This window comes from Pezoporus flaviventris, unplaced genomic scaffold (genome assembly GCF_033815535.1).
Source record: "Pezoporus flaviventris isolate CSIRO_AGI_PZ_B2104156 unplaced genomic scaffold, CSIRO_AGI_Pfla_v1 ptg000029l, whole genome shotgun sequence".
Classification (NCBI taxonomy): domain Eukaryota; kingdom Metazoa; phylum Chordata; class Aves; order Psittaciformes; family Psittacidae; genus Pezoporus; species Pezoporus flaviventris.
The window spans coordinates 13,111,577-13,136,326 of record NW_026892577.1 but is presented as its reverse complement, the minus strand read 5'-3'; the positions used below and the strand labels follow the sequence as shown (position 1 = coordinate 13,136,326).

The following is a 24,750-nucleotide window of genomic DNA, read 5'->3' as shown; positions in this document are numbered from 1 at the left end:
GTTTCTTGAGACAATAGCCAACACTGCAGAGGGAAAAAAAAAGTTACTGCACATGTCAGAACCATTTTTTGAGGTGAAAAGTAAGAAGTGCTGTGGGATGCTTTCTGTTTCACAGAATATAGACTTTCTTACGGTTAAACATCTTTTTCACAGGATCTCAAACAGTAAGGTGGACCAAATTCAATTTATCTTCTGAAAAAGAATGAAGGACTGAAGTATTATGTGGATTCAGTCCTTGATGTTTAAGAATGTGGGAATTTAAGAGTGATATGTACATATCATGCCTATCCATATATATCATGTGTGATCTGTCTTTATGAAAAAGAATACAAAGATATTCTAGTCCTCATGCAACATTCATTGATCCTGGAAGGAGTCTTGAAATAGAACAGTGTGTGATGCCATTTTAAAGAAATCATATTCCAATACTTAAAATATCTAAGTTGACATACACGTGCTTTGTCTCATTTCATGCCTGATGCCACATGCGGGTCAACTGCCAGCAACTCTCTCCAGTTCTGTGCACTCACTTCCGAACCACTTGAGAAGACTGGTCTTACTTGCATTTCCATGACGGCTTTGAGTTTCTACTCTGAGCATGGTAGGATGGCAGTTGTTGCATTCATTGGTCCTCTGTTCAGTGGAGGGTGTGTGGATTCAAAAAGATCTTTGAGGCAGCAGAGTTCATAAAGGGTTCCTAGTACTGCAAAATGGGAAGACTGTAGGCTCTTAGACATTTTGGGGAGCATTTTTGTGGATGCTGACTCTCATGCCTAAAGAGCTGCTTAATGAATTTGTGGAGAGGCTACTACACAATGTCAGCCTTTCTGGTGGATTTGCACATTGCGATTTTTTCACGGGATTGACACATTTTTTTTTACAAATCTTAATCCTAATACAAATTTATTGTTAGTACTGTGTTCTGACATCATCCTTTTGGATTTCTGCTGTGCTACAAAGAATCTCAATGTACATGATAAATTAGACATTAGCCTTTCTTTTTTCTTTCTCCTGGTGTTATCTCACAGGTTTTCTTTTTCTCTGTTGTGATTGATATCCATATGTGTTCTAAATTTGAATTACAATATGGTAAAAAATATGGATAAAATATTTGTTTCTATCTTTATACACAAATTTGTTGTGATGAATAGGTGACAAGATGATGTAGATTTTAATGTCAGGTTAGGAACACCAGCATTCTAACACAAATCTGATACTCTAGCTGTTTGTCAGACTGAAGATTTTCATGGCTAACTATGTTCTGTTATCTTTACTGACTTCAGGGCTGCAGCCAGATATGCCGTTTCTCCTTTTTTTTTTGGTCTTCAGTAGCAGTTAGTTTTCAGATTCTCCAAAACACTATGGGTATGTATGTACAATCTCCACTTCTGACCATTTAGAAAACATAACGAATTTGAAGCCAGGAGAATTTGAAGATTTGCGTGCAAACCAGTACATTTCTCTGCTTGCTTTTGGCACAGATGTTTTCATTTGGGTGTAGCAAAACTACCGATGATATAATTCTTTTCCTGAAAATATTCTTTAGAGCCAAAGAACCCATCCCCAAATGACTTCTATTAAATTTCTTTTACAGTGCAGGACACAAGAGAAATAAGAGATGTCAGTTTGAACAAGGAATTAAAAATATGCTTGTGTTTAATGGATCCCTATGACAAGGACACACACTCTCAAAAGATAGCAACAGTCCTCCGTGGTCTCTCTTTAAACTGTGTAAAAAGTCTGGCTTTTAAACTTTGTTGCAACTTTAAGATGTAACAAGGTTTCTGGGAAAAAAAGTTAGCTGAATCAGTTAAATTGTTCATGAGTTAGTTTAAGCCTTTTCCTTTGGAAACGTAAATCTTTCTACTCTTTGCCTTTGATTATTGAATGCTATTTCGTAAGTGGAGAGAGGCTTTCCCTTTCAATGATCTCTTCATTCACAATTCCTCTTTATAGTCTATCTCTGTTATGGACGTTTGTCCCTTAGTTTTGGCCACAGTACATTTGTATTTTCTACTTCTCATATGCCTTCATACTCTTTGGCAATCTTACTTTCAGTGATCTTCCACGTGCATTGAAACTTGGCCCAAATGTGAAGAGTACACTACTACTAACAAGCCCAGTTTATCCCTCAAAGCAGCAATTCGTATTTGATACTTTAACAACGCAAGAATTTAATTTGTAGTGATTTTCAGCTCTTATTTTGAGCCTGTGAAAACCCATGAACCAATGTAACCCATGTGAAATGTTCTGAACGCTTTAATTGCTGCCATCTTTCACAGATAGCCCTGCATGTTGCATCTATGCAGCTCATCAGTTTCAGGACCACAACCCCCTAGGCGAGGACCTATGTTCTATGATGGGCCATCAGCTACCCCTGACAGCGCCATTAATGGCCATTGGAGCACACGCACCGGGGGGCGGTGGAAGCACAAACCCATTGAAAGTCATCGATGGCAGATGCGGCGACGCTGTACCTGTGGACCTGCCATGTGGCCAGGGCCCGGCGGAAGGCTCTTCGCCTGGCAATAAGCCTTAGCCAGCGTCAGGCCGCGGCAGCCCCTGGGAAGGGGGGCGGAAGGCCTCGGCCCAGCATCGTGCCCTCCTCCCATCCGCAGCCCCGCGACCACATCCAAGTGGCGCAAGGAGGAGAAGGAGAAAAAGAACCGAGGCGGCTGCGGAGTCTTCCACGCACCGCCGCCTCGCCTACCCCTGGGCCGGGCCCGCCCTCCTCCCAACTCGAGCACTCCCCTGCCCTGGACCTCGTCGGCCGCCGTCCGTCTCCCCAGGTGAACGCATATCCCTCCGCCGCGGCCGCCCTGCTGCTGGGCTCGCAGCCCCACAGTCCCCGGATGGAAGCTGTTATGGCCGCCAACAGCGACTCGACGGCCTATGGCGAGGGGCGAGGTAACTCTGCCAAGCGGCGCCGGCTGGGGAAGGGGGATTTCCGCGGGGTGCGGGGGGCCCGAAGCGAGCTGCGGCCAAGAGGAGCGGCAAGAAGAGCCACCCGCGGCGGGGCAGGAAGTCGCCCCGTGGTAGCGCTGAGCTGTTAAGTAGTCCGTGCCCTCCGCGTCGCAAGTTCGTGGGGCGGCTGGGTCCGGCGGGGCGGCGGCCCGGGAACGGCGGGCAGCGCCCGGCCGCGGCGGGGAGTGGGTGACAGTGCCTCGTGGCCGGCGCCGGGCTGCCTGTGGTGCCGTATTTCTCCGCCGGGCTACGGGCGGACGGGCGAGGTGTTGCGGCACCCCCGGCGCCCTGTGGGCGACCCGCGGCGGGCAGCCGCTGCCCGAGGAGCCGGGTGCATTCTGCGGAGCAGCTGGGGAGGGCAGGCGCCCCGCTCGCCCCCACCCTAAATTTTGGGGAGTGCCTGGTGCTGCCGGCGAGGTCGGCTGGAGCCTGCGACACCGCCCTGAGGCGGTGGCTGCTCCGGGGGCTCCCCGCCGTTCAGGCGTCACCGGCCGTTTCGCTTTTTGTCCCTGCTCTTCCCTGCTTCCACATCGCGGGGGACGGGGTCACAGCCCGCTCTCTGGTCCGGCCCCTCGGCAAGACCCGGCAGCGCCTGTGGGACGGGGCTCGTTAGCGGCGGGGCCGGGAGCCCCCTTTGGGTAGCCGGCCAGCGCGCTCGGCATCGCAGGTGTGGGCTTGAGGAAGCGGCTGTCTGTAGGTAGGTTGTAGCAGTGACCGTGAGTCACTGAAGCCTTGAGCTGCCGTCCTTGTAAATGGCAAGTTGTCTGTATGGCACGGGTGCCTGTGTTCGTTAGCTTTGAGAGGGATTTGGTACTTTGTTTTTACTTTATGTTTTATTTTTACAAAAGCAGCGTTTTGCTGCGTCAGATAGTCTATCTGAGCGCCAGAAGCGCCGGCTCTGTGGGTTTCTGACAATCGAGTTCTGTAAGTTCCTGCATGTGTCCGTGGCTTTGTAGAGATGCAAACCACTCTAGATTTGCAGACACGTAGGATGAGACGAGCATGGGTAATAATTTAGCATAGTTTGGTTTGGCTTGTTTGCTTGTTTGTTTTTTTTTAGTAAAAATTAAATAAGTGTAGACAATTTTTATAGAAATCTCCAAAATGCTGCCTGCCTGGGCATGTCTATGGAATTAATTTTTTTTGTTTGTTTTGTTTTGTTTTTTTTTTCCCCTGTTCTAAGTGAGGAAAAAAAAAGAAGTAAAAGGTAACTAACTTAAGAGTGTCTTACTCCTATCTATCATTTCTCACTAAAGTATATAGCAAAAACTTTTTCCTCCATGTGTACTTTTTTTAAACATATTGGACATACTGGAGCACTTTTGGGGAAGAAAATTAAGGCTTAGAGCCTCGAGTGGTTATGTATGCTTGTGCTTAGTGTTTTGGTCTGTCTTTTGTGTTTTATTTTTTTGTTGTGTTTTTTTTTTGTGTGTGTTAACTCTTTTGAGTTTTAACTGTGGTGCATGCTTGTGTATTTCCAGGGTTTGTATTCACCTTGTCTGCTTTGTAATCTGCTTACTCTTTTCAAATATTTATTTTGATGTAACATTCTATCTCCCAAATTTCTGCAGAACTTTCTAGAAAATTATAATTAGGTCTTTGCTATAGAAGTTATTACAATTTTTATTTAAGTGTTACTTTGAGTCCAAGTACCATTTTGAGGTACCAGTTACTACTTTCTGTTTTGGTTTTAAGTTATCATATGTTTATGCCTACCAGTTATGAATGCCTGAGATGTAGTGACAAAGCTAAGGTTAAAATAGGAGTTTTCTAGTGATTTTTAATCCTACCCATTAATTTAGACTCTTTATTGTTTTTGGTGGAGTCCTTTGGGAGAGAGCATAACATGTATTTACAGTTTTTCTGTCTTCAGTGTATTAAAAATGTGCATACTATAAAAATGCAAAGGATTTCTATTTTTCAGCTTATTATTTCCTTTTGTTTCCAGACCTTTTTTCAGTATTTCTCCCGACTGTGGCCTTTTCTGAGCCTTACATATTTACCTCTTCTATGTATGTGGAAAAATGTTAAAAAGGCTGAAGAATTGAAGTCTTTTCTTAATGTGTAAGTTTGGTTTCTTCTTTGATAATGTACATTTAAAGATTCCTATGATTTTTTTTTTTTTTGCTAGTTGTTTGTTTCTATTAACTATTTTAATTTATTGTGCTGCAGGTGCTTGTTGATAGTTGCAAGCTACCCAATAATAATAGAGATATATTGCGTGGTTAAAGGAGATCTCTAATCAGATTTGAATATACCCAACGGAGACCCTTTGCCAAACATAAATGGTTTAGCGAAATGTTGTCCAGTTGGACCACATTGGCCTCATGTTAAAAGTCTGAGGCTTGTTCACTCTAACACTTGATCCACTTCTGTTTTTTATAGTGTTAACTGCATACATATTTTAGGTTTCAGTATTTAACATTATGACATTTTAACCTGCATGATGGGCAGCTACCTTAAATTCTATGGTTCTGTGATGTATTGCATCATGCAACCTGTAATATTCATGCGTTGCATCTGTATTGAAGAAGTTCTTCAAGCAAACAGATTCTAGTTACTTATTCTTTTATGTGGGGATTCAGCTTGCTCCTGTTCAAATAAGAGATTTGCTGTTGACAAGAGAACGTATTACAATATAGTATTTTTGGTGAAAATGGAATATAACATAGAGTTGTGCCCTTCTGAAGTGTTTTAGCTTGGAAAGATTCCCAAGGAGTGAGTGTGTGCGTTTATGTGTCTGTGGTTTGTGGTGGTGTTGGTTTGTTTTGATTGCTTAGTTTTCTGGGGCCAGGGTTGAATGTCAGATGTCTTGCATGTCTCATAGCTGGAGCACACAGTTCATAGAATCATCATCGAATCAGAGAATACTAGATTGGAAGGGACCTTAGGAATCATGTGGTCCAACCTTTCTTGGCAAAGCATGGTACAAACTAGATGGCCCAGCACCCTGCCCAGCTGAATCCAGTGCTGGGGAGTCCACCATTTTGCTGGAGGAGTTAACTGAATTTATTTGATATTGGAGTCTGTATAAAATGTCAAAATCTGTTTTGACTTGTGCAGAAATGCTAATATATTTTCCAAAGGAATGCAGTAAAGCATAAAAGGAACATGCTTTTCTTGCTATGTGACACATGAACAAGGCCTTTTCAGTCTCCATTTTCTTTGTCCGGTATTTACATGTCTAGTGTTAGATACTTCCTTCTCACAGGACTATGTGAAAATATTTGGAAGACTTTAGTGGTGATGCTTATGATGGCCTGGAGCTCCAGGAGCAGCTCTTGCACCTCATCACAATGAGGGAGAGGATATGGTAATTTTTTCAGTTTGAATGTCAATAGGATGATCTAATGAGTTCCCAGTCTGTGTTGCTTCAGGGTGGGCAGGAGGATAGACAGAGAGCTGCTGATCAGATTTCAGCTAATACTTTACTAACTTGCTATAAAGGGGAAAGTGACACTGATTTCTACTATGGAAAAACTTTTTAGTGTAAAGTGTTACGTAGTAGTATAGAAAGAGTTCTTCCTTTTCAGTGTCACTTTTCAAAATCCAAGTTATTTTCACTGCTATTCCATTTCTGTTGATTTTATGTTGACATGTGGGAGTGTTGTTTAAGCATAGACTTGAGCTGCTATAAATTATTAGTGTAGCCTGTTATGGAAGCACTGACATTAAATCTGTAGCAAGACAGTAATACTGACCATACTTACTTGAGCCTCTTAATCCGTAGAGGAGTACTGTTGTCAGCCATGCGCTTGTTCTGAAAAGATTAACCTATACCCAGGAACATATGGTGAGAAACAAGAGTTAACGTGTATCTGGTTACCACCTCAGACTCATGTGATACTAAAGGTAGGCATGTGGAAAATTTATTGTAGAAGAGTGTGGTGGGTTTCCTGGTGTTGATAATGTCACATTAGTGAAGTAGATATTTTGTCAGATTGTTTTTTTTTCTTACTAAACACAATAAAATAGCAAACATGAGTAATAAAAATATCAGCTCCTGCTGAATTTGGCTTGTTTTTAGTATTTCATCTAGGTTCAGTTAGTGGTCCATGTCACAGAGGAGGTACAGTATTTATATTTGCTTGAGATCCTGAATAAGTAATAAATGCTAGTTTAATTTTTAAAAAGCAGCTTTTGTGATTTCTTAAGCTTACAGGATGTCGTGGTGTGGGAGAAACCCCAAATTTGATGACCTACAATTTCAGTGTTTTAATCTTTCAGTAGATGTTGTTCTTTAAAGCTTGTTTTTTCAAGATTTATGTATATTTTGTGGACATTCTCCGAGCAACAAACCAATAAACAACCCCACTCCAAACACAAACATAGGTTACAGTTTAATGTCTCATCCTTTTTTATCTCAAATGCTATTACAAAAATCAACAACTTCCAAGATTGGCATGTATTTACTAATGAATTGTAATGGGCATTCTAATTGCATTAGTTCAAAAAAGTAATACTTTGTTTTCTAATTTCAGGAGAATGAAATGGGGAAGTTCTAGAACCTTGAGAATAACTCGGCACAGTAGTCTTTTTTGCTGCAGGAACTAAGTCTAATCTCAAGAAATCATTTAAAGAAAAGGAAAACCTAAAATCATGCCATCTGAAAAGGAACAGTTTCTTTGTGATAAAAAGCAAATTATTTTGTTAAAACCTAATGCTGCGAAGAATTTTTCTACAGATACTACTTTGGGAAAAACAGATCCTTTGAAAAAAAAGGATCATTTGGTGAATGATCCTTTAAGTATGGTAACTCAACCAGCAATTTTAGATGTCGGTGTTGCTTATGAACTAAAAAATGTGAAAATTGATTTACCCAAGGTGAACATTCCAAATGAAGTATTACTGAAACATGAAGTTGATAGATTTAGAAGACTCTTTCAGTGTAAGCAGCAAACTGCAAGAAAGTCCGTAAGTCTAGAGAAAATAAATGGAAGCAGTCCCAGTTGTTCAGAGGGAAACCACTTGCAAAATAAACCAGAAGTGCCATTTGAAGAAGGATTGAAAACTGCAGCAAAAATACTGAATTTCACTTGTACGAAGTGCAAGGATAACATCAGATACAGCCCAAATGATCTGCACAAACATTTTCAGCTGTTACACTATGGCGAGTTGCCTTTGTATCCTTGTGAGATGTGTAACTTCTCGGCCAATGACTTCCAGTCACTTAAACAGCATAGGCTCACCCATCGTAGCACTTTAGTAAAATGTGAGCTCTGTAATGATGAGCGTATTTACACTTTGTTAGATTTGACAAAACACTTCAAATCAAAGCATTGTGCAAATGGTCACTTCCAATGTGAAAAATGTGGGTTTTCTACCCGGGATGTGGGCACATTTGTTCAGCACATTCATAGACATAATGAGATTCCATATAAATGTGGAGAATGTCATCACATAAGCTTTACAAAAGAGGAGTTCCAGGAACATCATCTTGGTCATACCAGAATGTTTCCATTTGGTTGTCAGTATTGCAGTTACAGGACACCTCGGAAAGACTGTCTTTTAAAACACATCATAGCTTTGCACAGAGACCACTTATATGCAAAAGAAAAACTGGAAAAGGAGAAATGTGAAAAAAAAATAGTGAAGACTCCAGAAGGACTGAAGCTTGTGTTAAGAAGGTATAAAATGGGAGCATCAAAAAAACCACTCTGGAGACGGAAAGAAATAAACAGTGAAAGTGACAAAATTGGAGAAAACAATGCACAAGTGCTAACAAGTGTGAATAAAACACAAACAAAAGATGAGGAGCTGAACCAATGTATGAGAAGTGTGGAAACAAATGAACAAAAAGATCAAATTATGTATACAGGAAAGCATAATTTCACGGGTGGAATGCTCTCTGCTACTACTGCACAACATAATAAAGCAGGTGATGGAACAAGTTACGGCCTGGGATTATTGAAAAATGCTGTTCATGGGCCAACAGTACTGATGGTAAAAAACAATAAAATATCTGTTCCAGCAAATTACAGTGCTAAATTTATGGGATTTAAAATGGTAGATGGAAAACAACATATTGTTATAAAGTTGTTACCTACGAATAAGCAAAATGTACATTTGTTGGGTCAGAAAGCTGATCCTGTTAAAGATGGATCTACAACTCCTTTGCTACAGACTGCTGATCCCTGTGGCTTGTCTTCAGGTGCTGTACCACATGTAACTGATCAGTCAACCTTAAAGAACAGTTCTCTTCACCCAGTAGCCCCCCCTCCCTTTTCTTGTTCTACTTCTCATTCGGGAAAAGCAAAAGTGGGAAAACAAAGTAACTCCTTATTGTATGATAGGAGTGTTTCTGAAGCTGTAGCACCTTCTAATGTAGCTGTAGGAAAAAGTATGAATTATTTGCCAATGAAGCTGGGCTCAACTGTACCTCCATGTGGTGAGGTGACAAAAGTTGGAACTCGAAGTAATATCTCGTGGGGAAGCTATAATCCTCCAAATCACCCTCAGGTATTGCCACCCCCTATTACAAATATGCTTCACTATGACCCTATGAAAATGCCCTTCTTTCCTAACCTGAAAATACAAAATGGTGGCCTGAATAATAGTAATGGAACTAACAATCTCTATTACTCAAATTCAGTGGATTCTTCTAATGAAAGATTGCTATCTTTTCACAACTATTCCAAAATGGACACTTCAGATGATCCATGTAGCATTTGGATGTCAGCAGAAGACAGGTACAAAGAATTTATATATAGCAAAACGCTTCCTTTTCAGGAGAGTAGAAGTAAATCTGCGTCTTCATATTCGGAGTCAGTGAACGTCTTAAAACCAGAGAAAGCTGTATCAATCCAATCAAATATTAATAAAACTTATGGGCACATAAACACTAAGAATAACTCTGTGTCTTCTAAAAACCAGTCTAAATGTGTTGTTGACAGCGAGTGTTTTATGGAGAGCGAACATAATGGCCAGCAGTATTTGGACACTAACAACCGTCAAGGCTTTGAGAATGTAGCTGAAAAATTCCAAGAAAATGCCTCTGATTGTGTTAACTCGGTCTTAATGCCTAAAATCACATCTGTTTTCTCATTGCAGAGTGAACAGGCAGCTAATTATTTATCGCCTGAAATAAACCAGTTACTTCAAGATGTTTTAAAAGTGAAAGCAACTACTCATCAAGAATCCCACAGCAAATCAAATAACTGCATAAAACTTCATTCTGACAAGCTGCTTTCTGGTCATGAGACAGGGAATAAAACCTTTATGCATTTAAAAAGCTCTGCAACTCCATGTGTTTTTCAGAGGCCCCCTCCTAATGTAGACTTTCATTTATGTAAGAGAGAGTTGAACACAAGAGGTAGCACAAATGAAGGTACACATTGTGGGAGAGAAAAACAGACACCCAGGACATCATATGCTTCACAGGGAATGGATAAATTGCCCAGAACTCCAGGTGCTGGTTCATTGCTAAAGACTCCTACAGATACAGTTGTAACACAGCAATTAGGAAAAGATAAAATACTGTCTACAACCCCAAATCCTCGCGGCTTGTCACCAGTTCTTCAGGAGCAGAAGAAACCCCTTTTAGTTCAGTCCCCTTCATCAAGATTTTTTGTTCCTTTGCACCTTGCTAACCAGCCTGGACTACGGGTGGTTTCAGGAAAATCTCTTCCATCAACCAGTCCGTCAGATGGGCATGTGACTAAAGGTGTTCCAGCATCTTTTGTTTTAAATAAGGGACCTGGAATGATTTTGACTTTTAGCAGGGCAATTGGAACAGTTGCAAATGTACCTAGTGATAGTTCTCAGGTTTTAGGGAGAGTTGCATCTGGAGAATATGGTAAAATAACCATGCCAGCTTCAAAAGTGGAGGCGAAAAATGACAGTTTCAGAAGCATGAGAAGCTCCTGTAATGGGAGAGCATGTAGTACAGCAAATGACTCGTTGAGTAGCATGCCATTCAAAGGACCTCTTGTAATTACAGACTCATCAGAGTCGACTCTGAGAGGAATTTCTTCTGTGAAGGTGTTACCAGAGCATCAGGATGCTGTCAGCCGTTCCTTGGAGTCAGTAAACCAGCAGGAAATTAAACAGAAACAACATGTTTATGCACTTTTGCCTGATGTACAGCAGGCAGTTCTTCTGAAATGTGTGACACCAAACAAGCCTGTAGTTCATAAACATAGTGTTTTTCAGGACAATGCTCATTATCAAAATTGTCAACCAAAGAAAACTGGAGCCATGCAACAAAAGCTTTTTCTGAAAATTAAGACTTCAGATACACTGGCTGGTACAACTCAGTCAGTTAGCAACTCAGTGCCCTCACTGCCTTTGGATAACTTGCAGTCCCTTACTCCTGCACTAGCACAGAAACAAACTAATCTTACTTCTAATGATGCCTTAATCTTACCAGGTAGGTTAATGCCAGCAGATGCCTATTTGGCAAGCTGTAATCCAGCATGTTGTGTACCTCCTGTAGAACCTGTTTATTCTACTAAGTCTGCAGGGACATGGTTGCAAAATGGTTCTATTGAGAGTACTGCTAACAACAGGAATAACTTTGGTAGTCAGAAGTCCACATGGAGCACCCGAAACAGAACTGCAAAAGTAAAACCTCATTTAAAACAAACTGGGTCTAAAAGTTCCAAAACTCTGGGTGTGCAAAGAAAAAAGAATTCCAAACGGAAAAGTAAGGATAATTGCCCAGAACCTCCAAGAAAGAAAATAATGTTGCACAGAAAGCGTAAAGAAAAGAATCAGGCGGAAGTTATTAGTGAATCAGGTGTCCCTTACAAACTGAGGGCATCAAAAGAAACTGTGAGGACTTTGAAATTACTTCCTTTTAACTCTAAACAGCTTGTAAAATGCCCCCGGAGAAATCAACCAGTTGTTGTGCTTAACCATCCTGATGCAGATGTTCCTGAAGTTGTAAATGTAATGAAAACCGTTGCTAAATTTAAGGGACATGTTCTTAAGGTTTCATTGTCAAAAAGAACTATTGAAGCGCTTTTGCAGCCAGCTTTCTGCAATCCTTTGGACAGAACTACTGATGATCTTTCTCAAAAGAGGCACAGGACAATAAAACCTATTAGCCCTGTAAAAGAAAGGTTTGTCTTAAAATTGACACTGAAAAAGACTAGCAAAAACAATTACCAGATTGTAAAAACTACCTCTGATAATACCTTGAAAGCTAAGTTTAGCTGCTGGTTTTGTGGTAGAATATTTGACAATCAGGATAATTGGGTAGGACATGGACAGAGGCATTTGATGGAGGCTACTCGAGACTGGAATTCATTAATGTAATGATGACCAGTGAAGAAAATCTAAGTATCATACATTACAGATTTTTTTCAAAGAGAATCAACTGAACTAGGATACATAAGTAATTTTGTTTTGTATTTCAGTATTGTAACTGAGGTTTAGAAAAGATGCAGAGTGCTTGTTTTTTAAAAGGAAGAGCAGATTCTCTGTAGCCATCAAGCTTTGAGACAGATCAAGGAGATTTGTGGTTTAGATAACTTGTAACTAACTGCAAATACAATTCCATAAAAATATGTTATTTTTTGTTACTACTATCATGTCCTATATTTTTATTCTATAGAATGAGTTTTCAGGGCTTTTATTCTGTATATATTTTAAAAAATCTAAACATGTAAATATTTTTATACCTTTCAGTTATTTGTTATAATTTTTGCACAGAAATTGCCCCTCCCCCCAGTTTTTCAATTCTGTGCATGCACTACTAAAAACAATTTTTAAAATCTTCTCAACTACACACAGCTGTTATCCTGGGATTTTTGTTATTTTCACTTGTTAACTTTTGATTTTGCTTTTCAGGGATTGAACACTATTGTTAGCAAGTGCCTAAAAGATGTGAAGCAGTTTACATTATGTCAGTTGTGTAACCATAGGTCTATATAGGCCCATTTCCCCAATAGTTTCATTTAAACAAAGCCATATGTGAATGCTTTAAGCTATGCACATGACACTTGTACTATTTCTGTGCAGTTTGTCTACTTTCTTAGTGAAGTATTTTTCATATAAATTAATAAAATGTTACGATTGTGGTAATATGGTGAGCCTGAGAATGGATTCAGTTGAAAAGATACAGTATATATATTCATAATGTATATGGTGTTTAAGAATGGTGAACATTCCTAATCTGTATTGACTCTGTCACTATTAAATTTGTTATAACTTGTGTTTACAGATTATGACTGTGAGCATTTATAGAAAATACCTTTGTACCATGTCTGCCACAAACTACAGGAAGGCCAGGATATGGTGAAGTGCAAAGCACCATTTTAGACCTCTAACTGCATTGCAGTTTTATTCTAGCTGGTTGTAATTTGTTTCCATAATGACTAAATAGTATTTTCTGCTATTTAAATCTCTGAGGTTTAGGTTGTGTGCAAGCCTAGGGATAGTTCCCTGTGACTGTTTCTACAAGATGAAAGTGAAGATTGACTTACTACCAATGAAACAATTGGAAGTGTTCCATGGATGTCACAGGGATATCACCAATAACAGAATTTGACTTATGTTACATTTTAAAGGGTGTTACAATGAAAATGATTTAAAAAAAAAATCTTAAGTATCTTCAGTACCTACCTATGTTTTTCTTTCTTGATGTGTCTGTTGGCAAGAAGATGCACACTAGCCTTGTAGCTGGTGAGTTATGCATGGGAGCCAGCTGAAGTATCTGAGACAATCAAGGCAGCATAGTTTGGATGAATTAATATACAGTTGGTGTGTGTTCTGTATCAAAATCATATCATTTTGTGCTGTACAGTGGGCTTGAGTTCTGACATTACTTTGGCTAGGAGCTTTGAAGAAGACAGTGTGGTGGTGAGGAAGTGTGTTGGAATGAAACAGCAATAGGAAAGCACAAAAATGTTTTAAGCTTTTTGACTAGAGGGATCTATTTGTTGCCTCATCTTGCTCTCTAAATCCTGACATTATTCTGGACATTGCCATTGTCTTCTTTGGCATAAATACCTGTGAAGTTTGTTGATAAAAACTACTTGATGCAACTACAGCAAAAATGACCAATATTTGTTCAGTTTACTTAGACCTGAGGTGGAAGTTCTGTGTAGGACTAGGGGGTTTCTCTGTATTAGTGAATCATGAGAGTGACAGCTGTCACTGGAATTTTTTTCCCCTCCAGCTTGTTTTCCAATGAATTGGGTAACCTTAAACAATACTGTGAAAATGATCATTTTAAAGCTAGGAAATTTTGAAATAAGGTTGCTTTATATAATCTTAATGCATTCTCATGTGTCACTTTTCTGTGACCATCCATATCATTCAGTGCAGAGAATTGTTGTTCCCTCCTGACCAGTGATTGAGTATTTTGTTTCCCCACCCTTCATTATGTCCTTGCATTATTTACCACATATTGTTCAAGCACTGTTCTGAACATATAATACCTTTTTTCTTACGAGTTTTTCCAGAATGCTTTGTTTGAGATCCTAAGAGTTTGGCACTTAATACAGGTCAGATTTCAAAGAATTTTAAGTGACACTGCAATGAAATTGAGATCACAATTAATGATTGTCAGGAGAAAGTCTGATTTCAGCAGTCTGACCAGCATTGCAGTGGGTGGTACAGGGACAATATACAGTTCTTCAATAAAATGTTCCACTGCTTTAACAATATGAGGCTACCTTTTCACATTCTGACTCCTGCAATATTTGTTTGCACGTTTCTCGGCATCTTTTATGAATGGGAAAGGTGTATCTTACAAAATACCATACAAACCATTCTTTCATTACACAGATGTTATTTATCCCTGAAGTATCGTGTGAACCAAGTGAAATACATAAACCCATATTGAAAAAGTCGATCATATGTTTAATACTTGTATTATAATGAATATATTTGATGTGACAAATTAAGTTTGCACAGGTAACCTGATTTGAAGAGTGTTTTGAATGCTTGACTATGCAACCATTGACATTTTAAGATTGCTTGTAACATTGTGTGTATAGCAAGAAAACCTTAACTTGGTTATAGACCTTAACTTGGTTATCATATTTGGGGACATACAGAAATAGGTGCAAGTGGAGGGTCAAAAAGTGTTTGTTTGTGCAGTATTCATGTGTTTGTGTAAAGTGGCCTTAAAGGGACCTGAAACCTAGTCCACTGTATATTCTTTGCAAGATGCGTAGTCATCAGTAAGGCATAGTTTCTCTTCCTGAGCACCTCCAGTGTTTTAACAAAAAACTTGAAACTTGTGTTCAGTATTTGTTCCAGAGCTGTTGTCATGAGACATTTTTTTTTTACATTTCCTAAGAATCTCTGCCTGCTGCTGGTGGTTTAGATTGAAGGAGGAATGTAGTTTTGTAACTTGGACGTATGAACACCTGGTCTTTGAGAATGCAAGTTCTTACTCCTTTCATGGAGTAACATTGTCAGGAATGATGTGCAGTATTCATTGTACTCTCCTTTCTGCATCAGGTAGGCAGGCAACACTCCTCCTTTGTACATTAGTAAATACGATACTTTGCCTTGTGTTCTCAGGCAAAAAATACACTTCATTTTAAAGCTAACTTTTTAGTTCTGTTTCCCCTTCCTCCCCCATTCAGTTACTGACAATTAAGAAATGTGGAAGGAGAGATGGGTTGCTGTGTCTGTCAGAGGTCAGATTTGCTACCTGGTGGGAACACTGGACAGCACTAACTGGTGGCAGCTGCTGGCACTGCAACAGTTGTAAGATAAAGTTTCAGGGATAGGATTGCACCGAGTTACCATTTCCTAGATTCTGTGGTGGCTGCTGAATCAAGTGTTAGGATTTTTAATGCTTTCAACAATTCATTTTATATCCTTGCAAAATGCAAAATTAGCACTTGGGGATGGAGCATGTTGTGTTAAAAGTGGTAACTTGGTGCAGTCCTATACCTGAAGCTTGCTCAAGCCTTTCTCCAGCTTAAACTGTTTCAGAATATGTCTACACCACAGCCTGTCCAAGCTATAAAAAAATCTATCTTAGGTATGGAAAGCAGTGTAACTAGTCTGCTTCTTTTCTTCTTGTATAAAACTGAGTATAGGAAAATAGGTGATCACATACTGGTAGGCTTGGTGTCATCCCCCTGAACTTTGTGTCTAGAATGTTCTCAGGATGAATGGATTATTTTGTGGAAGGTGGTGTTGCCTATCAAATCCCTGCCTTATTCTGTCAAAACTATGAGGTACCCCTGTAATGATGTAGAATGTGGCTAAAAAGAAGGATTTGAGGATGAAAGTGGCCGAATGTTTATATAGAGCGTATTTGTAAATCAGCCACAAATTTACACGTGGTGCTGAGCACATAGTGCTGAGGGGCAGGAGCAGCAGTGCTCTGAGTAGAGAAAGGGCTCAATATTGCTAACTACCTTAAATACCTGATACTTTGACTGTCATCTGGAAGTCTATAGGTACACTTTTTCATGCTTTTTCCCCCCACAGCTTTAGAGTGATGTTGATATTACACATTTAACTCTGAAAGCAGTGCTTTAAGAATCTAGACACTTTGTGAGGAGCAACATACAAAGGTTAACAAGAAACAGTTTTGTTAAGAAAGTTTAAATATGATGCAGCATGTCAGTGAATAAGGTGAGGACTACATGAATGCAAAAAAAAAAAAGCTAAATATTGAGTGGCTGCTTTTTCATGGGAGTATTATTTTCTACTGTATTGCTGAAGTCAGTAACCTAAAATGATGTTTCATGTAACTAAATATCAAGAGTACACATAGAGAAGTAAATTAACCTTGCAGAGACCAAGAACTTGTGTTAATTTTGAGGCCTTGATTTGACAATCTTGATGGTCTAAACATTAGTACTGAAGTGTAGTATTAGTATAATACCAGTTAATTCTAACTGACCAATATACTAAACACAGCATTTATATAGTCCTGTGAGCAGCCTGTCATAGGCAGGCTTGTGTAAAGTGTGTATACATTGTTTCTGACTTGCCAGTGTCTCATTTGCTTCACCTCTGGGGTATTACCTGTGTTGTAGAGGGAAGAAACTGAGATGCAGCAAGGTAGGTAGCCATTTGCTGAACATTATCATCATATCAGTAAGCAGCTCTTTCTAGAAGACAGGGGCATTATGTGTAGAAGTAACTAATCAAAACTGCAAAGAAGTAGTGGCAGAATACAGCTACACCATAGTTCTAAGTGACTGGCTGAGACTTCTCAAGGCTTGGCTCAATTTTGCCTTAAATGCCTTGCAGATAGTCTTAGAGAACACTGCCTAATCTGGAACAGAACAAAGCAGGTGTCTTTGGAGACAGAAAAATACCTTTAAGACAGATGAATTTTCAGGTCCAGGGAAATCAAACACCTCTAGAACTAACTAACTAACAGTTGTTCTTACAAGTTTTTCATTGCTGCCATTTATATATTCAAATTTAATTTTAACCACTTCAACCTTTGTGAAATTTTGTTTACAGTAATACAATAAGTAAACCACTGTGATAGAACAGGCTTGTGTGTCTGTAAACCCATTCTGCAAGAACTGGGTGGGTAGTTAGTTTGGTTTATCAACTGGTCACCAGCAGTAGGCAAGCTGAAGACAAAAGCTTTGAGAGCTGTTAAGCTAAGTATATGTGCTAAAGCTGTAAAAAGTGATAAGTTTTCATAACAACAGCTTGCAAAGGAGCACATACAAATATATAGGTTAAAACCACATTGGTAGTAAAGCAATGCTTTCTTACTGGAAGAATGCTGAGAAATGTCAGCAATGCCTCTTTTATTTAGACATTTGAAAATACAAATATTAATGAAACGGATTAAAGCTGAGAAAAAGGACAACACATGTCAATCTAAAACATTGAGACAGCTTTATTGCCACTAATCACTTGAAGTACAGTCCTATTTTCAGTTTTTACACAGTAGTACATTAGGCTGAGTTGCTCTTCTGGGGCTGTGCACTTTATAAAGTCATTGCTGCAAGCAGTGATCTGTGGTAAACACAATGAAGAGCAGATCACTGTGGATATTCTTACTTTTACAGTGAAAATGTCCTAGATGAAATCTATCTTTAAATAGCAGTCAAAGGCTGTGGTATACAGTTGTTCACAGATGGAAATCACAGACGAGAGCGTATCTGCTTTGGCTTCTTGTGTTAAATGTGAGTACTTTTCCGATAGAAGTGATGCGGGGTTGAACTTTATGAACTCCATCTCTTATTCAGTAGGTGATCTTAAAGAGTATTTCCATCAGTTTTGATTTTCTTCTTTTAATACCCAATCCATATGTTTTCAGTTGTTGAAGTAAATGATTACAAGTCTTCGTTTTAGCAGTTCAGTTTGATTAAGAAACTCTTACAATGTGTTTCAATTTCGTACGGTCTTTTGTGTTGTTTTGGCTGTCAATTAGAACCAGGGAGGTGTGCTGATGATTCTCTACTATTTCAGCAACACTGTCAAAGCGCTGGATAGAGAAAACAAGAATTAGTGCTGGCTTCCTTTAATGCTCTAGTACTAACAGTGATCCCTGCATCACTTTTTGCTTCTCCCAACACTGAAGAGTGGAGCTATAACTGTTACCAAGTGAGATGCTCTGCCTTTTAGTAAGAGCACTGATCCTGCTCTTACTAGTCCTGATTCTAGTAATAAACAGATTAAATTTGGACAATGGAAGATAACTAGCTATCTCTCACCTCATGCTCCTTTCCATTTGTGATTGCTACCTGTACAAACTGAAGCACAGAGGTTGTTACATGGCATATTGAACTGCCATAACTTTTAGTTTACCTTAATATATATCAGGCTGCAAACTGCCAGTTTGGAAGCTGTTTCATCTGCTGTCCTGCTATCTCAGAGGGAAGGTCATCTCCAGGAGTAATATGGTAAGGCCAGCCATCAATGAGAACTTTAGTTATGCAGTTTTAATGTAAATTAATATCGAGAATATGCTACATCTGTTGTTTTTCCTTTTGTTCTCCGGTCAAAACCAGATTTTGGACTTCCTTTCCCTTTTTCTCTGGAGGTCATTTTTTGACCACTTGTTGAAGGCCAGATGAGTTATTATTAATTCTGTAACCTCAAAAGCATTGCAGGGGAAACAGATAATTAGGCTAAAGCAAGCCTACTGTCAATCCCTGAAAAGCCTACTCTGCAGCGATAACAGTTTTTATTGGTATTTAGGTTCAAAGTTTCTGTTTTGCTGTATATGATAATAGCCAATCAGTGATTTCTGCACTCTAGAACTTGAGTTCTACAGTGTTTTCTTTATGTGAAAGTGGGATTAGAAGTATTCATTTTATAGGTATTTTGTTGTTGTTGTCTGGTTGGGTTCTTTTTTGAACATGGCTCTTCCTTCATGGTTTTCCAAGAAACTTTAGTTTACTAGAGTCTTAGGTAGAAGACTGTAAACAGCTGGAGAATTTATCTAGCCACTGCAGCTCTGGTTCTGACAACTTTTCAAAAGTTCTACGAGTATGTTTTAAACGTGATCTTATTACTCACAGTTCTTATTACAGTATGCAGGAGCTGGTATTACACTGGTTTCTCTAGCTTGATAGATCAGTTATTATACAGGGTGTACTTTTATCTTGATATAAGAAGAATCCTCTTTGCCATAGTGTAATACAGTTAATCCTTGCTTATTAAAATTATATAGCTGAAAACTGTTTGGAACTGCCCCTCCCCATCCTCTCACCTCTTCACCACTTTTTTCTCTGCCCAGTGCATATTGTCTTGTTGATTCAATAAATCTTATAGGGATGTTGTACACTCTTCTGTTGTAAAACACCACCAGTGTGTATGGTTGCCGTGAATCCTGTCCAGAACTCTTTCTTATTAAAAAAGATCCATCCTAAAGAGAAGAGTAGTAAGTGTATTCAGCTTATTTTTTCCAACAACTTCAGTTCATTTTTAGCTTAACATTTTCATCTCTATCAATATTAAACCCTTTTCTTGCATCAGAAAAACTGTACAGCAGATGAGAAATAGAATACATTCCTGCTGTACAGGAGTAGCTTACAAAGGTGTCATTTAAGAGTTAGCTTTTCTGCTACCTGGTTTCTCTCAATCAGAGAAAGAATAAATGAAGATACAGTGGTAGCAGTGTGTTGGGGTCTACAGATATTAGGAAATTAAGTTATTCAGTGGCAATAGGTAGGCAAGAAAGCAGTGAGAGGTGGAGATACTGTTTGTCCAGATCTGTAAAATGCACTCCGATAAAGTCTACACCTACAGCTGACGCTGTAGCCCAGTACTCTAGCAGTAGCCTACACTGCTGCTAACCCCAATGCTCTGCCCCTTTATCCTGCTGTGTAGAGTTAGGCAAAAGTGGAAATGTACCTGATGCTGAGGATGCAACTCTGCATGTTACTATTCCCTTCTGTGACACTAGTTTTTGTACACAGAATAGTTGAGGCAACTCAAATTCTCCAAATACCTAAATGCGCAGTGTTGCTCTTTCAAAATACATAGCAGCATCAGCCTTTCAGAATAGTAGCTGATTTTACATGAGCCATTGGACAGTGGTGGAGACCATGTAAAAGTTGCAGGGCTTTGCGTTTGTTAATGGATGCATGTGAGCTGTCACATCTTCCTCAGCTTTCTAGTCTGTAACAGCTTTCTCTGCAGTGCACCAGTCCAAGTTACACTAATGCAACTTTGTCTTGGGATGGAAACCATAGTTAGTTTGACCACAGTAATTTCATGCTTGACAGTATTTGCATGGCACAGTATTCTGACCTGTTCAGAATACAGCTGGTGTTCTTAGAATATTTCTGGTTGTCTTTTAATTTTTTTTTTTTATTTGAAGTTGGATTGTTGTTGTTGTTTTTTTCCCCCATAAAATACTATAAAGTGACCTACCTTATTCGATTGGTACAGTGCATCTTCTGCAGTTTTCCTATCACATGTAGCAGCATACCATGCTTTACTATGAACACCAGCATCCTAGAAAGAGAGAAACAGTGTTTCACCAGTCAAAAATGATAATAAAGAATATGGCCTGTATGGGAGTTATTTAAAAATAATGATAGCTGTGAAAAACTCAAATGCAGAACACTTTAGAAAACACAAAATTCTTAGAAAATTTTTACTGAGAGCTCATGGGTTTTGCTGGACAGAAAACCAATCTAGTGTGTCAAAACTGGTAACACGTGTGATAGAAGACTGATACTTGACAGACGAGAGAAAGATGCTTTAAGGAGAGTAGTCAGATTCAACTGGAGGATAGTTTGGTATTTTTAAAGCAGGAAGCTGTGCTAGTATAACTTGAAGAGGGTATCCAGGAAATACTGAGGAATAAATTGACCATTAACAATAAGTGCTGCTCAGCTGTGCGCTAGTCAATGGAGTGTCTAGGTAGGCGTCTAAGCTTTGTGAATGAAGTTTCCTATATATGTCATTCTCTTTGTGAACATGATCGTGACTGCTTCTATCTGGATAACACGGAGGTTGGGTTAAGTACATCTTTTGCTCTTTTTGTTGTTGTTAAATAAAGACAACTGGATAGAATCCTACAAGACAGGAATAATTAATTTATTTTCTCTATTAATACAGCAGTTCAGCTCTCAGTGCTTTTAACCAAGATGCGAGACACGGTTTCATTTCCACTATTCTGTTGGATTGAGTCTGTATATATCCTTATGTTTGAAACAGTGCTCTTATCTAAAGGCATAAAATCATGTTTACTATGGAGAAGGATTACATCAGTAAGAGAATACAAGAGTGGGTTGTATTTTATATTGTATCTCCTGGGTGCCTCATTTCTGCCTGTTATCTCTGGTGAACACCTCACCAAGGTCATCCTTCTCTCCATGTCATTAAATGCTGCCAGTGTTCTGTACAGTAAATGAACTTAACCTGGTCTTCCAGTGGAAAACATAGGGCAAAGTGCTTTATGGATGGGGAAGTACATAGTAGATACAGGGTAGAAGGATTTGCACCCTAAAGATAGGTGGGTTCTGTTTAAAAGATGAAAGATCTCATAACACAGGAAGTGCAACGATAAAAAGCTGTAAGGAGGTGATAGCAGTTGGGAGTGAGTGGCAAGAGATGATCATTTGAGTAAGACAAGTAGTTGTAGAAAAATCGCAGGACTGAGTGGACATTAAGGAACAAGAGTGGAGTTTAGGGGAAGGGAATGGGTGATTTTAGAGAAGTATGAAAAGATACTCAAGGGAAGGACAGGATGAGCGATTGGAAGCAGCACATCCAAATGAATACTTCTGGGTGTTAACCTTCCTGGTCATTTGAACAGTTTTGCTCCAACTCTATAGTAACAAGCTTAATAATAAAATTCATTGGTCCTTTCCAACCCTAACCATTCTACGATTCTATGAGCTTTGTCACCTCTGTACAAAACAGATTAAAAATGAAGTTGTTCATTTTGGTTGGGCTTGTCTAGCTGGCTTATTTCTCACTGCCAAAAAGGGAATGTCTTGGCTTCCCCCTTGCATTCATTTTTTTGCTAATCTGATCCTACCATGAGATAATTCACTTTAGTAATCTCACAGAAAAAAGAAATAATTATATCCTTTTTTTGTTTATCTTGTTTTGTGTTTGCCTTCTAGGTTGTTTTTTTTGTCAATTTAATGAGTTGGCTCAGCCCATTGCAGGATCAGAGGAACACCAGAAAAGCCTATGGCAGGGAAGGGAGTTTACAGTGAGAAAAGAGCAAAGCCTCCATTTTGGGGGGCATTACACTAAATTCTTAAACTGGCTCAAGCCATAACATGTAACTTTACTTCCAAAGTTCTTCCATTTATTTCTCCAGTCACACTATTCATTGGAAAAAGGATGGGAGGAATTGCAGGTATGCAGATATTTGGCCACTATGAGAATGAGTCCAGTAAACCAATCCTTGTTCAACAGAACAAGGAATCAACTACCTCCAAACTTTTATTCTAGCATTATCTGTGGTTTATAATCTGGAAGCAGAGAGCTGCTGCCAAAGTTTGGATGGGAACCAAGCAAATAATGAACCTTATGGGTATGAATCATGTCTGCAATCACCAATATTGTGCAAGAATTTGCAGCAAATGATACCACTGTATGTAATAGGTGGGAAAACGACACTAACAGTGATTATATTTTCTTTCCTTAAAAAAAAACAAAACAAAACAGAAAACCAACATCATCAACACTTTCCCCCCCCCCCCCCCAAAAAAACAACCAAAAAAGGCCCCAAACAAAACAAAATGGACGTTTTATTAAGTTCTGGTTTTGCCCATGGCTGTTACATAAAAGCTGCAAATGTAATTGCTACAAGCTGTTTGTTTAGTGTCTGCTGGATTGTTTATTTGAAAGCAATTTTTATAATAAATATCCAGTATGACATACTGTTAAATTTTTTCCAGAACTTCAAGTTCTTTGTGTTCTTTATGTTGTATTATCTTTGTCATGTCAGGCTTTAGAACATTCAATGTTATTGGCTCTGTATAACAGCCTTTGTTTTGCACTCAACAGAACTATTTTTACCTTGTTTGTGACTACCAGGCTTATAAGAATGGCTTCCTGTATTTTGTAGTCTCCATCCAAAATTTAAGGGGAATAGCACTGAAATGAAAATAACTTTGCATTTCAAAGCTTCATGTTGCAATGAAACACAAAAAGAACTGGCCGTAAAACTGACAGTATTAACCATAATGAGGTCTGTTTAAAGGAACAGAAAGGAGTAAGACTAAAACATATAAAGGGAGGCATCACAGCGTCCTCTGAGAGGGGCAGCAGTGACTTTCTTCTCAGTTCTTAAATCTTTGCTGGCACCCCAAACCACAATAAATAGGGAAATGTTCATAAAAGTGATTCTACCCTCTGCATCCTGCTGTGTTGGGCTAATGAGCAGAGCATCCCTGTTTCCTTCTACAAATTTCTGGAATTTCTTATCATATCACATCAGCGCAGGCTAATGCTAATAGCTGCAGATGGCTTCATTGTGTCTGCATGGTGCATACTATCTTTTTTTCAGGACACAGTGTGTACAGCTATAAGTTAGAAAAAAGGCAATTAAAAAACTCTCTACAGCCATCTATATCGAAGACTAGATTTCCTTGTTCAAATCATGTTGAGGTATTATGAACTGGGGAGTCGGGAGGACCTGAAACTAAGAAGCTTTTCTAGCTTTTGTTTAAAGTGACTGGTAGAATGCCAAGGTTTGGTATAATGCTATCTACATCTTTTTCTACAGCTTGTTAAAGCTCCTGTGCTTTATGTTCTAAGCATATTTTTTGTATGAAAGTTAACATTCAGATTAATTGTGCAAAAGGGGACATGCATGTTCTCTACAAAAGGAGAATGTTTTTTATTTAGAAAGGGGTAAAGGTGAAAAACTAGAGTAAGGGGTAAGATTTCTGTAATGCAAATTTACTAATGTTATACCTGATCTGCAGTACTTGAAATAGATGAAATACTGCTGTGAGAGGGAGTACCCAGAGAACGGTTTGCAGCTTCTGGCACTTCTAGAAAAGAGAAAGAACAACATGTATAAGTTTTCAGTTATATTATGCTGTAAGAAAATGATTTATTACTGAAAGATCTGGAAATGCTTGACCTTTGGTGTGACTCAGGAAAGTTATCTACTGTAAATGGGATGGGCTGTATATAAGTGCCTCAGACACTTGCCTGCACAAAAGAGGAGTCTTGCTTATAAAAGAAAGAAATGGTTTGGTTAATAACAGTTTGAGTAACAACTTGGTTAATAGCCAGAGCTAGACTTCAAATGCAAAACACACACCCCCCTCCACACCACCCCAAGTGAATCAGTGTAGCAATGGATAAGGAAAATGCAGGAACACGATGCAAAAAGCACTCAGTCCAGTGTGAGTAGCTGTCATAAGTGAGGGTGTCAGGAGAATTTATCTAGCTCAGAGATATTTTTTCACT

General features: G+C 39.1%; 2 protein-coding genes across 14 annotated transcripts in view; one reads left to right on the top strand and one right to left on the bottom strand.

Annotated features, from left to right (window-relative positions):
* The first annotated feature begins 2,749 nt into the window (after positions 1-2,749).
* ZNF518A (zinc finger protein 518A) lies at positions 2,750-13,119 on the top strand. 3 transcript variants are annotated; one of them, XM_061459077.1, is made up of 3 exons: positions 2,750-2,907; positions 4,913-5,028; positions 7,446-13,119. In XM_061459077.1, exon 3 carries the CDS (start codon positions 7,564-7,566, stop codon positions 12,220-12,222), a length of 4,659 nt encoding a protein of 1,552 aa, XP_061315061.1. In that variant the 5' UTR covers positions 2,750-2,907; positions 4,913-5,028; positions 7,446-7,563; the 3' UTR covers positions 12,223-13,119. The 3 variants fall into 3 exon arrangements, with proteins under 3 accessions (XP_061315061.1, XP_061315064.1, XP_061315062.1); XM_061459078.1 differs by lacking the exon at positions 2,750-2,907 and adding an exon at positions 3,505-3,661; XM_061459080.1 differs by lacking the exon at positions 4,913-5,028 and having other exon boundaries at positions 2,760-2,907.
* A 4,603-nt stretch (positions 13,120-17,722) lies between these two features.
* BLNK (B cell linker) overlaps positions 17,723-24,750 on the bottom strand; it is a 103,596-nt gene continuing 96,568 nt past the window's right edge. For all 11 annotated transcript variants that reach the window (XM_061459082.1, XM_061459090.1, XM_061459084.1 and 8 more), the window contains 4 exons: positions 24,247-24,326; positions 20,734-20,817; positions 19,568-19,723; positions 17,723-18,337 (listed from right to left, as the gene is read on the bottom strand). In XM_061459082.1, coding sequence (XP_061315066.1) covers positions 18,218-18,337; positions 19,568-19,723; positions 20,734-20,817; positions 24,247-24,326 — 440 coding nt within the window. In that variant the 3' untranslated portion in view covers positions 17,723-18,217. The remainder of the gene's footprint in view (positions 18,338-19,567; positions 19,724-20,733; positions 20,818-24,246; positions 24,327-24,750) is intronic.

What these genes read in the sequence shown, in the direction of transcription:
- ZNF518A (XM_061459077.1), top strand. Translation starts at nt 7,564, where the DNA reads ATGCCATCTGAAAAGGAACAGTTTCTTTGTGATAAAAAGCAAATTATT.